This window comes from Chiroxiphia lanceolata, chromosome 2 (assembly GCF_009829145.1).
Source record: "Chiroxiphia lanceolata isolate bChiLan1 chromosome 2, bChiLan1.pri, whole genome shotgun sequence".
In the NCBI taxonomy this organism is placed as follows: domain Eukaryota; kingdom Metazoa; phylum Chordata; class Aves; order Passeriformes; family Pipridae; genus Chiroxiphia; species Chiroxiphia lanceolata.
This window is the reverse complement of record NC_045638.1, coordinates 91847337-91861524: the sequence shown is the minus strand read 5'-3', so window position 1 is coordinate 91861524 and position 14188 is coordinate 91847337. Positions and strand designations below refer to the sequence as shown.

Here is a 14188-nt window from a genome sequence, read left to right as displayed (position 1 = left end):
CTGTATTAGTGCCCACACATAAAACACGGGGATACATGGCAAGATTCTGGCACACCACTTCCAAGTGTAAGCCATGCATAATTTCCTGCCCTCTATTCCAAATAAGATGATGAAAAGGTTTGTGTAAGGGTGCGTGCCAGAAGAGGAAACTGGCCAAGAACCCAGGAGATCTTCCCTAGTCCTGTATTCCTAATGCCTCTCCAGTTTCACCTAATACTGAAGAAGTTGAGAAAAGGTCATTCGTAACATCAGCCTCGGTTGCAGTGAAATAATAAGAAAATAATGGAAATATTCCCTGGTGGTGCAGGAACCCCAGAGGCCCAATTCAGGGCTGCACAGATGACCAGGCAGCAAGAAAGACCAACCAATTTCCCTTGAGTGCTCAGCAAAACTACAGCAATTAAAGGGTATTTTTTGCAAACTGTGGTGTCTTGGGTCTTCTTTCCATGTTGAGCATCATCTCACTGTGTGACTATATGGGAAAGATATAAGGCTATTTTCCGTAAGAAAATAAAACCTTAGAATTAAACACCAAGTCTCTCCTCAGCAATTTCCCAAGGATGTGGAAGAGGTTACTTAATTCCACAGCAGGCACAATTAGGTCAGCTGAAAGTAAAGACTGCTCCAACAATTCTTTACAGTTTGTTTCTTTATTCAGTAAACATCTAGTTACAAGTTTCACAAATTAAAAAAGTGGGGGAGCTGATTGAAGAGGGGTCAGGGGGGCCCACAGGCTGATCCAGCTTTTGTTCTGCTCCTCCCTTCTCTAACACACACAACCTTCTCTGCTTCTCCATAGATGCACCAAGGAGCAGGAGAGGAATTGAAGCCTCTGTCCCAGTAAGGGGACTGACAGGAGGTTCTAGCAGATTCCCTCATATTCCTTTCGCAGGAGACTAAACACAAACTTCAGAGCCAGCCCAACCCAGCACAGAAAGAGTGGAAAGGATGGAAGAGGCAAGGTGGCAGCTCCTCATGCCCATCACTACTGGCAGAAAGAACAGAGCCAAGGGACAGCAGAAAGGGAATGGGCAATTAATGTGTTCCTTGCACATCAGTGAGATTCCCCATGCCCCACTGCAGCACCCAAATGGGGTGAAAAAGAGCAATGCAGATTAGTTGCTTTGTTTCAATTCTGAAGTGGGAGGGAGGTTAATACTAAATTTGAGGAGGGTCCAAGTGGTGCTTTGAAGGGGCTTCAGAGTTTCACTGTCTGTACCTGGGAGGAAGGGAAACAGAAAACATAAAAAGAGTAAGTGGTGCTTAGAAAGCAGCACAGAAGACAGAAAAAGACATGTTTAAACCTGATGTCTAGACATCAAAAAAAGGGAAAAACGTCCCTTTTCAAGCAGTAGATCACATCCTAGTAAGCCCTATTCAAAACATGGGAGAGCAGACAGCAGCACTTACTTGTATTTCAAACTGGATGGACAGCAAATGGTTTCTCTGTTCTATAGATTCTATACAATGACAGTATAAACACGCCACAGATTGCAATCCTACATCATGTCGTACAATTTGAACCATCAGTTAAGGCTGATGCCACATATCTTTTGTTGATAACAAAGCTAACTTGAACGGCTTCCACCTTCCCATTCAGCACAGTAGTTTCTCAATATTCACATCTTCCCCCGCTCTCTCAAAGTGGGAAAACCCATTTCCAATTGAAACCTCAAAATAATGTAAGATTGGGGCAAACAAAAGGAAATCCTGTGGCTAAGAGGCAACCGTGCAGTGGGAGATGAGGGAAAAAAAACTTGTTAAGACTTACAAGAGCGCATAGGTAGATCTGGGGGTGGCCACGCTGCACCCCCCACAAGGTCTGCTCTGAGTTCACCAGTCATACCGACGGGACTGTCTGGAGGGAGAATCCTCAGGGCCCTGGATCGCGAGACGAGTCCCTTCAGCCCGACGGCCACCGCCGCCTTCATGACGCCGGTAATCCAGCCCCCGCTGCGGCCGGAAGCGGGATGTCTCTCGCCTCCACTCATCGTCAAATGCGGCTGCATCACCTGCGCAGGGAAAGAACAAGTGCAGATGGGGAGGAGCTGGGGAAGTAGCACCTGGCTTTGCTAGGAGGAGGACATGGGCACTACTCACTTTCATCCATGTTGATGTAGTCCTGCCTCTCCTCCTGGTCACCCGTGCGATGGTTCCGGGACCGCTGCATGATGTGGGCCCTCTCCCTGATGTGGTGTCCAATCGACATTTGTTCCAGGCCACTGTCCGAGTCCCTTACAGTTCGTCTAGTCTCACGGATCTGGGGGCAGATTCCCATGTAGAATCAACACTTCCCTTCATTCTCCCAGCCCCACACAGCACCCTGATTCCCGCCTGCAGTATTTCAGCCACCTTGCACTGCCACCACTCCCAGCACATCAAACACAACACAATGAAGACTGAAAAGTGGATTCTCCCCACCAGCGCTTCCCATCTCCTCCCAGCAGCCTTTGGCATGGTTCAGTGAGTCACAAGAACCACAATGTGCTCCTTGAGCTGCAACTGCCTGTGAAGCCAAAGTGCTGTGGGTGGCCACCCACAGAAGCCACCAAACAAAGCCCACCCCCCCCCCCAGCAAAGCGAGCAGCCTCCTCCTTACCCACCGGGTGCGAACGCATCTCCGAGGTCTCCTGATAGACTTTGGGCCCATCACCCAGGTTGGAATAGGAGATGACAGTTGAGGAGGTAAATGTCTGGCAGTTAGCACCACTTGTCATATGCTCCTGCAAGAAGGAATGGAAGGCAAAAAGAGATGGCAGTTAATTCTCTCTGTAGGAAGTAGAAAGAAATTACTACAGGAAGAATATAATCGCCATCGGTCCATTCTTCTGGAGAATACATCTTCCTGTTAAATTAATACTTGTTTCTTGCTAAACAAGTCTACTCCTACACTTCCTTCTTCATCCCTCTCTTCTTCCTGCACTCAGGAACAAGTTCTCTGTCACAGTCCCCAGCAATGAAGCAAAGCTTACAGCCTCTGCCACCTTGACAGCTGGGGCACAGCCCATACCAAGTAGCACAGTAAGATGGGAGACATCAGAGGGGGTGGTAGGAGCACCCTCAGTACTCCCTTCAATTCAGAGGGTTTATGGAGGGTTCTTACCATGTTTCCAATCATGTCATTCATCATCCCAAACATATCTATAAAGCCACCTGCCTGATAAAAAGCAAAAGAGAAGACAAGACTAGTTAGTTTGGAAAGAGACATGAGGAAAGAAAAACAAAACTACCTTCAAGGGACAAAAACCTAAGAACAGAAACCTTGTTCTTTTCCCCTTCTTTCAGTAGTGCAGAAAAAAGTCCCCAGAATCTGAGACTGCTGTTCTCTCCATTCTCTCAGGTTGCATTGCCCAAGTGTTCTGGCAAAGGCTGGTTTTTTAGTTTGGATCCAACTACCAATGCACTGGGGTTTGTGAGTCCAGGTACTCAGCAAAGTTAAGAGAAGAAATCTCAGCATGTGCACTAACAGCGATCTTAAGGAAGCTTCCACTGATTGTATTCTTTCTAGCATAACAACAATTTGCTTATTTTCCCTACAAACACCTGCCTTTTCCATCCTGTAAACCTGAGGGCTGCAGTAACACACTGGGCCAGCAGGTCTCATGGGTTAATTGCACAATATGTAAACAAAATTACGATGTCACTTCAAACTTGCTGATTTCTTTTTTTTTCCTTTCCTCGAGTAGCCTCTTGTTCTCGTTTCCAGCAGAGCAGTACTCACATGCAACATTATTATGCTTTGATTTGTTTGCAGTCTTATTAATCCTTCTCTGAGCTACAAAAATTCCAGGACATGGAAGTCTCTTTCATTAAGGCAATTCTGCAGTGTAAGACAGCTAAAGTTGCTGGAGCTGGAATAAGCTATTTCCACTGTATTATTTTAGTACACGATGGAGATCAGCAGGCTCCAAGCGCGATGTTCTCATGTACACACAGCCATTCTCATTTCAGTCCTGTTGAACTGAAGTATTCCGTTGGCTTCTCCGTCCGCCACCACTGGCAAAAGAGGTGCAATAACCACCTCTGCCTACTGATGGCCAAGTCCTTTACTCGCATTCTCACAGTTCCTCCATTACCTCCAAACAGATCTGCAGCTTCTTTTCAGACATATGAGGTTATTAAGGGACTACCTGCTCTTCTCGGATATTAACTGTCCCAATTCCCGTGAAATATTGTGCTATAACAGCTTTATGGGTTTTCTCTGGTCAAGGTGCAAATACAACTTCCCCATATAAACAGAGTTAGAATCTCTCCTCTAAACCAGCTTGTGGACAAGATTAAAACATTAGAGGAAAACAAGGTAAAGGTCTGAAGTTATAAAGCAACTCAATGACAGATCCAAGAGAAACCAGATGCTTCCAGTTTCAGTTCAATACCCTCTTCTGTATTCCATTTACTATAAATCTAGAGCTCATCCTGGTCTCCTCAGACATTCCCACTCTCACTATGTGGCTGTGCTCAGATTGCTACATTTTAGTACTGGTTGCACACTGTACTGATGAATCTCAGGACAGAGCCACTACTTGGAAAACCTCCAGTTTGACCCAGAAAAACAGAAAACTTACCATGCCGAGCATCCCAAAGGGTGAAATAGCTCCTGCCTGCCAGGACAACAGAAAAGCAGAACAGAGAATGACTTTGCAACAGCCAAACACTAGATCCTCATCAGAACACACTAATCCTTCTCAGAAACAGAACTGGGAACACTCAGGCTCTACAAAGAGATCAAAGAAAGTGCCCCATGGACTCATGGTGGTCCAAACCGTCTCACCCCTAACAAACCAGTCATGAGGTAAGGCTCCTAAATTTCTCCCAGTTATATTAATTCATGTCCTCTAGAAATAACATATTTATTTCCTTCCTCCCATCCAACCTAGAATGCAGTTGCATTCCACGTATTAACGGATGTGGAGTAAAGAGAAGGACCAGAACACCATTGCTTTAGAGATCAGTGCTGCACCCACCATCCATGTGAAGGCGAGGAGGGTGCCCAACCCAGGAACAGTGGGAAATACAAGCCAACAAGGTAGTTCCAGAAGTTCTACCCTGTACTCAGCCCCCCTTTTACCTGCATCCTGCGGCCAGCCTGGCGAGCCCCTGGTGTGGTCCCATCAGTGATGCCAAGGAGTGGGCCAAACCCGAAACTTCCAGAGAGCATGCGGTTCATGTGCTGCCGATGGATGGCAAAAGGATCCCTTTTGGAAGGGTTGAGAGAAAAATGGTGAGGACAAAGCCCCATACAATCCACCCCTTGTGATTCCAAGTTTTTCTTTCCTCTTCTGCTAAAAAACCCCTCTACGTTAAGAGCTCCGCAAAACAATCAAGCCCTTCTAAAAGGACAGTTCTTCATTTTGCAGGGAGCTGCACTAAGACCTTCCGGGCTGCAAAGAGAGGACTACACTTAATGGGACCAGAGAGCATGAGATCCTTCATATTGTCTTCTCACCCCTCCCACGTACATGCATACAAACACTCCAATGCAAGACTGAAACCTCCAGAATGGACTGTGTGGCCTGACACCCCTCTGCCACCACAAATCATCTCAACATCTGGTCAAGGGGTTGAGATCACATACAGCTTTTGCAGATTTGAGAAGGAAAGGGAACAATAACTGGGGTCCCTAACTAGTTTTCCCTTCTTTTGCAGCCTCCACTTTGAGGGTTGCACACATTCACACATGCCAGAGAAGCAAGAGGAAGAAAAGGATAGTAAGGAAAAAAGAGTCACAGCTTACAGTGGCCACAGCAAAAAACTTCTGTGAAATACCATAGCTCTTTTCCTGCACATCTTATAGTCTGCAATTATCCCTCTTGAGCGTTAATAACCCCAACAGCAGACTGTTCCTGAGATCACAAAAGCACCTACTACAAACCAGTACTTTTCTGTCTCTCCTGGAAGTGCTTCCCATAATAAAAGCTAGACTCATACCTCCCACATCAATGAGAGGAACACACAGTCATCCTGTGACTAACTGGGACGAAGTTTCCTCTCCTGCTAATTTGCTTACAGTTGATAAAATTCTTGCTTATTACCAATTTTATCAGCAAAAAATTGACTACTCTTCTAAATATGTTAATTTCATAAAATTTCTAGTAGTTCAGTGCTTAACATAACCAAATTCTTCCTGTGTTAACAGTCTATTCCTTATCCGCTTTGGCAAGGACTGCCAGCTTAGTGTCACTGCCAAAATTTATCAATAGCATCCAATTTCTGGACTGTGGACAGAAACAAAAACATTCAGTAAAAGGAATCCCAGGAAGAGTTGTCGGGACCTTTGTTAGATTTCAATACTCGTGTTTCAAAACTACCCGTTGGCTTCTCTTTACTTTGTTCGTCACAACTTGACAACTGCTTCAGCAGTCTCCAACAGCTTCATTAATGAGTTCCTGTGCACAGCAGCAACAAACACTGGATGGAACAGCAGATTTTATCTATCCGAACTGCAACCCTACTTTGCATAAGAAAAAGGAATCCTTGCGCAAAGAAACAGATTAGCTATTCCAGCCCTCTCCTCCTCTCAGGCAGCTGCGATGCCTTTTGGCCTACTTTATTATGCTTTCCTCCAAGACCACGCTCCAATATCACGGAAACGGGACCAGCGCGAACCAGGTTATTCCCCGCGCTGCCCCCTGGGAGGATGTTTGTGTTTGTCCCCAGACAGCTCCTCCGCAGCCCGGCAAGGGCCTCTGCCCGCCCGGCCGGACGCGAGGGGGAGCGCGCATCTGCCCCCGCGCCGATCCCGAGGACGATCTTCGCATCCCTCCCTCCCGCCGCTTCCCCCCCCCCATCCTGAGGATGCCCTGCCCGACTCACATGGCAAACATAGGGTCCTCCGGCTCGCCATCCCTCATCAGCCGGAACATGCTTCCCTCGCTCGGGGGCGGCCTCTGCGGAGGGGAGAGGGCGGTGAGCACAGCCGGGGCCGAGGGCGGGGAGGGGCGGAGCGGTGGAACCGGCCCCCCCGCCCCGCCGCCATCCCGGGCAGGTGACGGCAGCGCTCCCCCCGCCCCCGCCTTGCCCTGCCCAGCCCTGCCGTGCCTGGCGGTGGTGGCGGGCGCGGCGCTCCCGTTCGGCGCTCCCGGAGCCGCTGGGGCTGCTCACGCCTCCGCGCCCATCGCGGACCGGACCGCGCTGCCCCCGCCGCGCCCGCACCGCGCATGCGCGCCCGCCCTGGGGGAGGGCGGGGGTGGGTATGGGCCGCTCGGCACAGCGCCCCCTGGCGGCCCCCGCGGGGACAGGGATCGTGAGGGTGTAACGGGAATAGAGGGGCCTATGGGAGGCCTCATCGCTGTACGCAGCTTCCTCACCAGGGGAAGCCCAGGGACAGGCTCTGATCTCTCTGGCGACCAGTGACAGGGAATGGCCTGAAATTGTGTCAGGGGAGGTTTAGGTTGGATATTAGAAAATTTTCACCCAGAGGGTGGTTGGACGCTGGAACAGGTTCCCCGTGGAAGTGGTCACAGCACCAAGCCTGACAGAGTTCAAGAATCGTTTGGACAGTGCTCTCAGAGACATGCTGTGATTCTTGGGGATGTCCTGTGCAGGGCCAGGAGTTGGACACGAGGATCCTTGTGGGTCCCTTCCAACTCAGAATATTCTGTGATTCTGTGATAACCCCAGTGGCTGGTGGCCAGTTGGTTCCTGGCCAGAGTCAGCAGCAATGCCCGGCCGCTGCAGGGTCAGCACTCATCCCAGGCTTCCTCTGTGGTGTGGATGTGTAGGAGGCACCGATGGAGCTGTTTCCCTGTGCTGAGTGCACGGACAGCGCACACACACCAGTGCTCTGCCTGGCAGAAGCAGGGAGAATACTTTGTAAGCCAGCTATGGGTCACCACTGACCCTGGACAGCCACCAGGAACCACAGACGAAGTGCAGGTACTCAGTGTGTGGCACCTACAGCAGTAGTGGGAAATCTCCACAAATCAGGGGGGAGGGTAATACCTCTGTCACCATCCCTGGGGAATGGTGGTTGCCTTCAGCTATCACCAGCTCCACTGGATTACAGGGAAGAGAGCAGACTGACTCATTCCAGCCCAGGGCTCGCTTCCTTAATGGCGCTTCTGCTGACTGTTGCATCCGGCCCACTATGTGCAGGAGCCAGACTGAACCTGTGCCAGAGGACTGGAAATAGCAGGTTGCAAGATGTGGTTGAGAAATCGACCTCCTGAGCTGTGGCAGGAGCCATGTCCTTGGATTTCAGAGTCCGACAGAGGAAAATGACACAGTAACGTGCTTCGCGTGGTGAAATGCATAGAGGGCTTGGCAATACTTCTTGCTACAGAAGGTCCCAAAACTGCTTGGTGTCCATAAAGAAGACCTTTTGCTGGAGGCCCACACCCGTGTATATGCAGAAAGCTCTTCAGAAATCCCCTGCTGTATCTGGTGATTGTATTCTGCACAGGCTGAAACCAACGTCCGCATCATGGAAGCTGCAGATAGCACAATGGTGCAGGATTGTGAGGTGGACACAGGTCTTATGGGCAGGGCATGGGCTAAGCAGGGCCAAAGCCCTTAGGCAGTGCTCCTTAGGGAGGCTGTTTATGGGTGAGCTGCTGAAATACCCTCCTCTCACCAGCTCAGAGCTCATCTGTGAGCACTGAAGTTCACACAGAGCCTCTGCTAGCGCTATCTCAGCCTCTCTGATACTGCTTCTGCAACCCTGAATCATCCTTCAGAGACTTCCAGTCTGGAAAACCTTTCCTGTCTGGTGAGTTTTATTTTTGCTCTGAGGCTCTCTTGGTGTTTGACTGGAGTGTGGAGTTGACCTCAAGTGTCAGGATTCAAAGACAGGTAAAGAGTGTGAATGTAAACATCTGGGTTCTTATTTCATTCTTCTTTACCCCAGATTTGGGATAAAATTACTTGCTGTCCCCCAGATACCATTGATCCTCCTACTCCTGCAATGTCCTAGAGATGGTAGGACTCCCTCAAAGTTCTCTTACTATTTTCCAAATAGTAAGTCAGGCATTGCTGCCTTCCAAAGACAGACATAGGAAGGAATAGAAAGGAGTTTATAATGGAAAGGAGAAATACTTCTTTGCAGATCCTTTTTCTGTCCCTAATGCTGCTCTTCTGCAAGTGGCCTGCAACCCCAAGGGCTAAATTCATGAGACTGAGGGCTGAGGCTGTGAGTCTTGCTGGATATTTCTGCAGCCTCATAGAAAGTCCTTACACTTGATGGACACATGTTACCAAAGACTGCATTAACACGACTATTACCAGCTCAGCAAACCTTGAGAGAACCTGGTTTGCAGAGAGTTGTGGTGGTGGCAAATGCTGGGTGAAACCCTGGAAGGCGGAATTGGAAAGGCGACCCTTTTCTGGAATATGGACAAGACCACAGTTCCCAGGAATGCAGGAGCTGTTGCTGCAGTAGGAGTAGGAGAGGTTTCTGTACAGTACTCACCACATTATGCCTAACATGCTCCAAGGGGCTGGCCATTTGCTAGGTCAGAATAATGAGCAACGTGGGGGTGTGAATGAAAAGCAAGGCTCCCATCTTGCTCCTCTCACATTCTCTATTTAGGCTGCTTCTCTTTTCATCACAAATAAAAACAATTATGTCTCCCCATTTCCTTTCTTTCCTTTTTTTTTTTTTCTTTTTTTAAGCTGCCCAGGTTGTGCTGGAAGCAGCGGAGAATAGGGGGAAGGGGCGGGAGAAGGAGCTCAGCAGGCAACCTGGAGGAGGTGAGTGAAGGGCAAAATGGAAGAGGGATGAATGGCGCTGCTGCCTCAACTCCACCTTCTCCCGCCTACCGCGGGCTGCTGCCAGCAGCACTCCCCCCCCCCCCCCCCCCCCCGGCATCCGCATGGCCCTCGGCGGCACAGCCGAGGGGCAGCCACGGCGGAAGCGTCTGAAAAGCAAACTGAGTATCACGTGGTGAAGGTAAATAAAGGGAACGATGAAAAATCATGCCTTGTTACCTGCTGCTTCCAGGGACCAATCATTTGGGCCAGGAAGACAGAAACAGCTTCTGAACGCATCCAAATGTTCTGGGGCCCCTGTGGCCGCCTGCAAGACAAAGAAATCCTCGTTACCAGAAGTCAGAGCTACCCACAGCCATTTCCTCATTGGTTCCCTTCATCTGTGCCTCTTACGTAATTGTCACCCAACAACTAACTCTGACCTCAGATGAAGGGCACCCTGAGTGAAGGACAGCTCTGATTTGAACCTCAAATGTGACAATTCATATTTGGGATGCTAGAGCCAGCTTGTGGTGGCTGCAGCTTGCGTTGCGTGGCAGCAGTTACTTTCAGAATATTTTGTTCGTGGTAAGAGTGCGTCTGTCACACTGTGAGTGAGAACCACGACCTCCATCTGTGCTGTGTTAGCAAAGAGAGGCTCTCAAAAATCACGATTGAAAACATCCCTTCCCTTTCCAGTCTTCTGACAGGCTCCTCTCTCCCTTCTACTCTTGCTTCCTCTCCTTGTGTTACCTACCCTTGCTTCCCAGCCCTCCTGCAGGGCTTATTTAAATGTGCTGCATCTCAGGAAGCCATTTCCCAATGCAAAGTTGGCCACTGGTTGAATTCTTGGGTATTTCCTCTTAACTTCAGGATACAGCATCATGAAAGCTGATTATCTGCCTGGATTTTTAATGGATGCAGTACAGAAAGATGAACAGTGTGGATGAAATACATAAATGCATTCAAACGCATTCCCTCTGCACATTGAGATTTTGCTAGTCTTGCTGTAAGTGAAAGGACAGATACTCTGTTTCTGAGTTTATGTAAATTTAAGAAAATTTAATGCAAATACACATCCTTCTGCTCTTTTGTTATTCAGCAAACAGTTTGGGAGAGTTTTGAAATCACTTACAAGTTAGTTCACTAAACATAATTCTTAAAATACCCAGTCTTGTGCTTTGCTTTTGCTCAGAAAATGGCTGAGAGTTAGTTCAGCCTTCAACACAAACAGAAAAGTCCTTGTCCCCCCTGCCCCCCCATGGAATACGGTGACAAGGCTAGCCAGGTATTAACCCAAAATGCATAAATAATTGCTTCTAGGTGCACTTACCCTGCCTATTCCAGTAGCAGAAAAATACATACCACGCATGAAAGCCCAAACACATCGCAACCACGTGCTTATGTATGATGACACACGCCTGCAAGCTCAGTGTACGTCTCAGTAGAAAAGAACCATACTTTCTACACTCACATAAGTAAATGAACGTAACAAAGGGAAAATATCCTCTCTGTACACAAACAGGTATGTACTGCACCTAAACACAGGCACACTGCATAAACACCAAGCACAAACAGCACCAAAATTGTGACTTTGTACAAAGAAAATTACACTCCCATTGTTGTCCAGGCTGCAGACAGACACGTGTAGTGTTTGTTCCACACAATGAACTGTCATGTAACTTCTGCATCTCCCTCATTTTGTCTAAGAACATGTCTCCAAAAAGGATGGAATATATTCTGCTGAGTTGGCAGAGCAACTACAGACAAAGACTACAGAACATACTGAACAGGGACTGGCATCTGCAGAGTGCACAATGAGTATACTCGCATTTGCAACAAAGGGGAAAGCACAGATGGGAAAGGGGAGCAGAAAAAAGCTGCAGATTGATCTGGAAGGCAAAATGTGGAGTGGCACAGATCAGGTGGAGGAGCAGAAGACATAGGGAAGAGCTAGGTGAGACAGTCAAGGGATACCCTCAGGGCCCGAGGGAAGCAGCTGCACACTAGAAGCCCAGGGAATCTCACCATCGGGATCTGAAGGGCAAGTAGAGTCAGAATGCAGAAACTGGCAGGTCACAAGACATGAAGAAGAGTTTCACATTGGATTTAAAGGGAAAAGCATAGCTGATACATGCACGCAGGGCAAAATGGAACGTGGAAAGCAAAAGGAGGGGATACAAGATGAATTTTGTAAATGTGATACAGGATGTCACAAAGAGAAGCCAGGGAAAGGGCCATGGGAAGAATGCTACCAAGAACAGAGGTGGGAAGCAAATGTCGAGGAGCAGCAGATGAAGCAAAGATTGCAAAGGGGATATGGTGCGGAGTGTGGAAGGGACAATGTGAGGCTGCAAAAGGGACACTGCAAGTGCTGGGGGAAAAAGGGAGAGATGGCCAGTGGCCAGTTTGTAGCACTGACCCAACAGCCCCATTCTACAGGTTGCTGGAAACACGCTTCCCTCACACAAACAGGTGTTTGTCTATTTGCATCTGTGGGTGTGCGATCTGTGTCAACACGGAGCTTTGGGCACGGTGACATCACTGAACATAATCCTTGCTTTTTCCCCTCTAGGATGTTGTGTCAAGGCCTGTTTGTGCATTAATGTGAAAATGTCTTTGCCAAGGGATACGTGTTGGTGTAGTTTTGCATTTTCAATAGCTGAGAACGTAAAGGAAAGGATAAAATCCTGAACTGGTGAAGAGAACAGCAGAGCCATGAGCCATGCGTCTCCTGACAAGCAGAAGCAGAGAGGAACAACATTTGGCCACTTTAGAGAATTTGTTTGGCTCCCATTTTTGGGTGTATCTCTGGAAATTAGGGGTTTTTTCTTGCAGAAGAGAAGGATGAAAGAAGGGTGCTTGAACCAAACAAGATTTCAAATGCTGATAGCTGACAGACTTGAGAATTTGGCCAGAGGGGCTTTGTGAAACAGTTGGGGGATAAAAAATAATTAATGCATGCATTTTCATGATGTTTTATTTTGGTACTAGTCTAGATCTGTACGTCTGAGTTACATGACTGCTTCTTTGGGGCAGGCACCATGCACTGTGTAGCTGGGAAGAATGTCGAATAGTCAGATCATCAGAGAAGCAGCTGTAGCTGTGGAGGAGATGAGATGACAAGATGGGGACCTCCTGTCTCCCTGTCACACAGATTATAATTTATCCCATCCCTTTCATACTTTCCTTCAGGAGAGATGTACTCGGTTCCCTCCCTGTTCCACAAATACCAATTGCTTTTTCTAGTAAATGCTCAAACTGAGACCCATTTGATTAAACTCAGAGCACCAGTTCCTAAATCCTGACTTTGCACAGAGGCCGAGTTTGTATCTGAAGGACAAGGAAGACTTGTGTGCCTTAATACATTTTCCAACTGGATGGATTAATAACCTTGTCTTGTACCTGTGAGAATGACTGTGTACACGTGTATACCCGTATGTGCTCACGTGCACGCTTAGTTTTGCATGTAGGCTTGCAAGTGTATGCAGATTTTGTCTGTGTGTGTGTGTGTGTGACTAAGAGAGGGACAACATAAAGCTTCTGGGGAAGGTGAAGGGAATTTAGTCATCCCGGTCTTCTCAAGCTGACAAACAACGGTCTGAAGTGCGGCTACGGGAACATCTGTTTTGTTAGCAACAAATCCCTGCAGCTGCAAGCCACCACCTGCCGTTCTGCAGGAAGGACCTTTAGCTAAAGGGAGACTCGGAGCTGGGCGGAGATCGTTTCCAGCCCGGAGGGGGCCTCTGCCAGTGTGTCAGCCACAGCCCGGGTTCCGAGGCGGGCGGGCGGCAGGGGTCAGTGTTGCGCGCCGTGCGCTGCCCGGCAGGTCCCCGCGGCGCCCACCGAAGGCGGAAAGCGGTCCCCTACAAGGTCCGATCCGATCCCGGCGGGACTCCCCGTTCCACGGCCACGGGCGCGGCAACACTCCCGGTCCCTCGCGCGCCTTCCCGCTACCCCACGTGCCAGCGGCCCCTCCCGCTGCACCAAACGGCCGCGCGCCCCCCCCCGCGAGCCGGCCGCCGCCAGCCAATAGGAAACCTGTTGCCAGGCAGAGAGCTCATTTGAATAGCCCAATCAGGCGTCCCGGCCGCGAGCCCCTCCTTATATGGGGACGGGGGGGGGGGGGGGGAATGGAATCGCTAATATGCCCCCCGCCCCCCCCGGGCCAGAGGCCCCGCCCACACAATGCCCCGCCCACTCCGCCCGCGAGACCCCGCCCACTCACCCTGCCGCGCGCAGAGCGCGGGAAAAGCGCCCAGCGCCGGGTGGGGGGGGGACAGGAGGGAGGGGAGGGGCGGGAGGAGCCCTGCCGCCGGGAGCGCTTCCAGCGGGAGGGCGGGCAGCTGGAGTGGAAAATTCCAGGCAGGAGGCCGCGTGTCGCCAGCGCTGCCCTCCCACACAGCCCCACAGCGCCGCTCCTCGCCTCCCCCGGGTGCTTCGGGGAGAGCCGCCCAGCCTCTACGGGCGGTTTCCCGCCGTGCCGCGGGAACAGGGCTCGGCT

At 49.7% G+C, this 14188-nt stretch overlaps 1 protein-coding gene across 1 annotated transcript; it reads right to left on the bottom strand.

The window, feature by feature from the left end:
• Positions 1–631: 631 nt before the first annotated feature.
• On the bottom strand, positions 632–9943 carry MLF2 (myeloid leukemia factor 2). Its single transcript, XM_032679273.1, has 9 exons — positions 9925–9943; positions 6814–6887; positions 5069–5195; positions 4566–4601; positions 3104–3157; positions 2541–2723; positions 2101–2260; positions 1772–2012; positions 632–1219 (listed from the first exon to the last, which is right to left on the bottom strand). Exons 2-8 carry the CDS (start codon positions 6861–6863, stop codon positions 1834–1836), a joined length of 789 nt encoding a protein of 262 aa, XP_032535164.1. The 5' UTR covers positions 6864–6887; positions 9925–9943; the 3' UTR covers positions 632–1219; positions 1772–1833.
• Positions 9944–14188: the final 4245 nt, after the last annotated feature.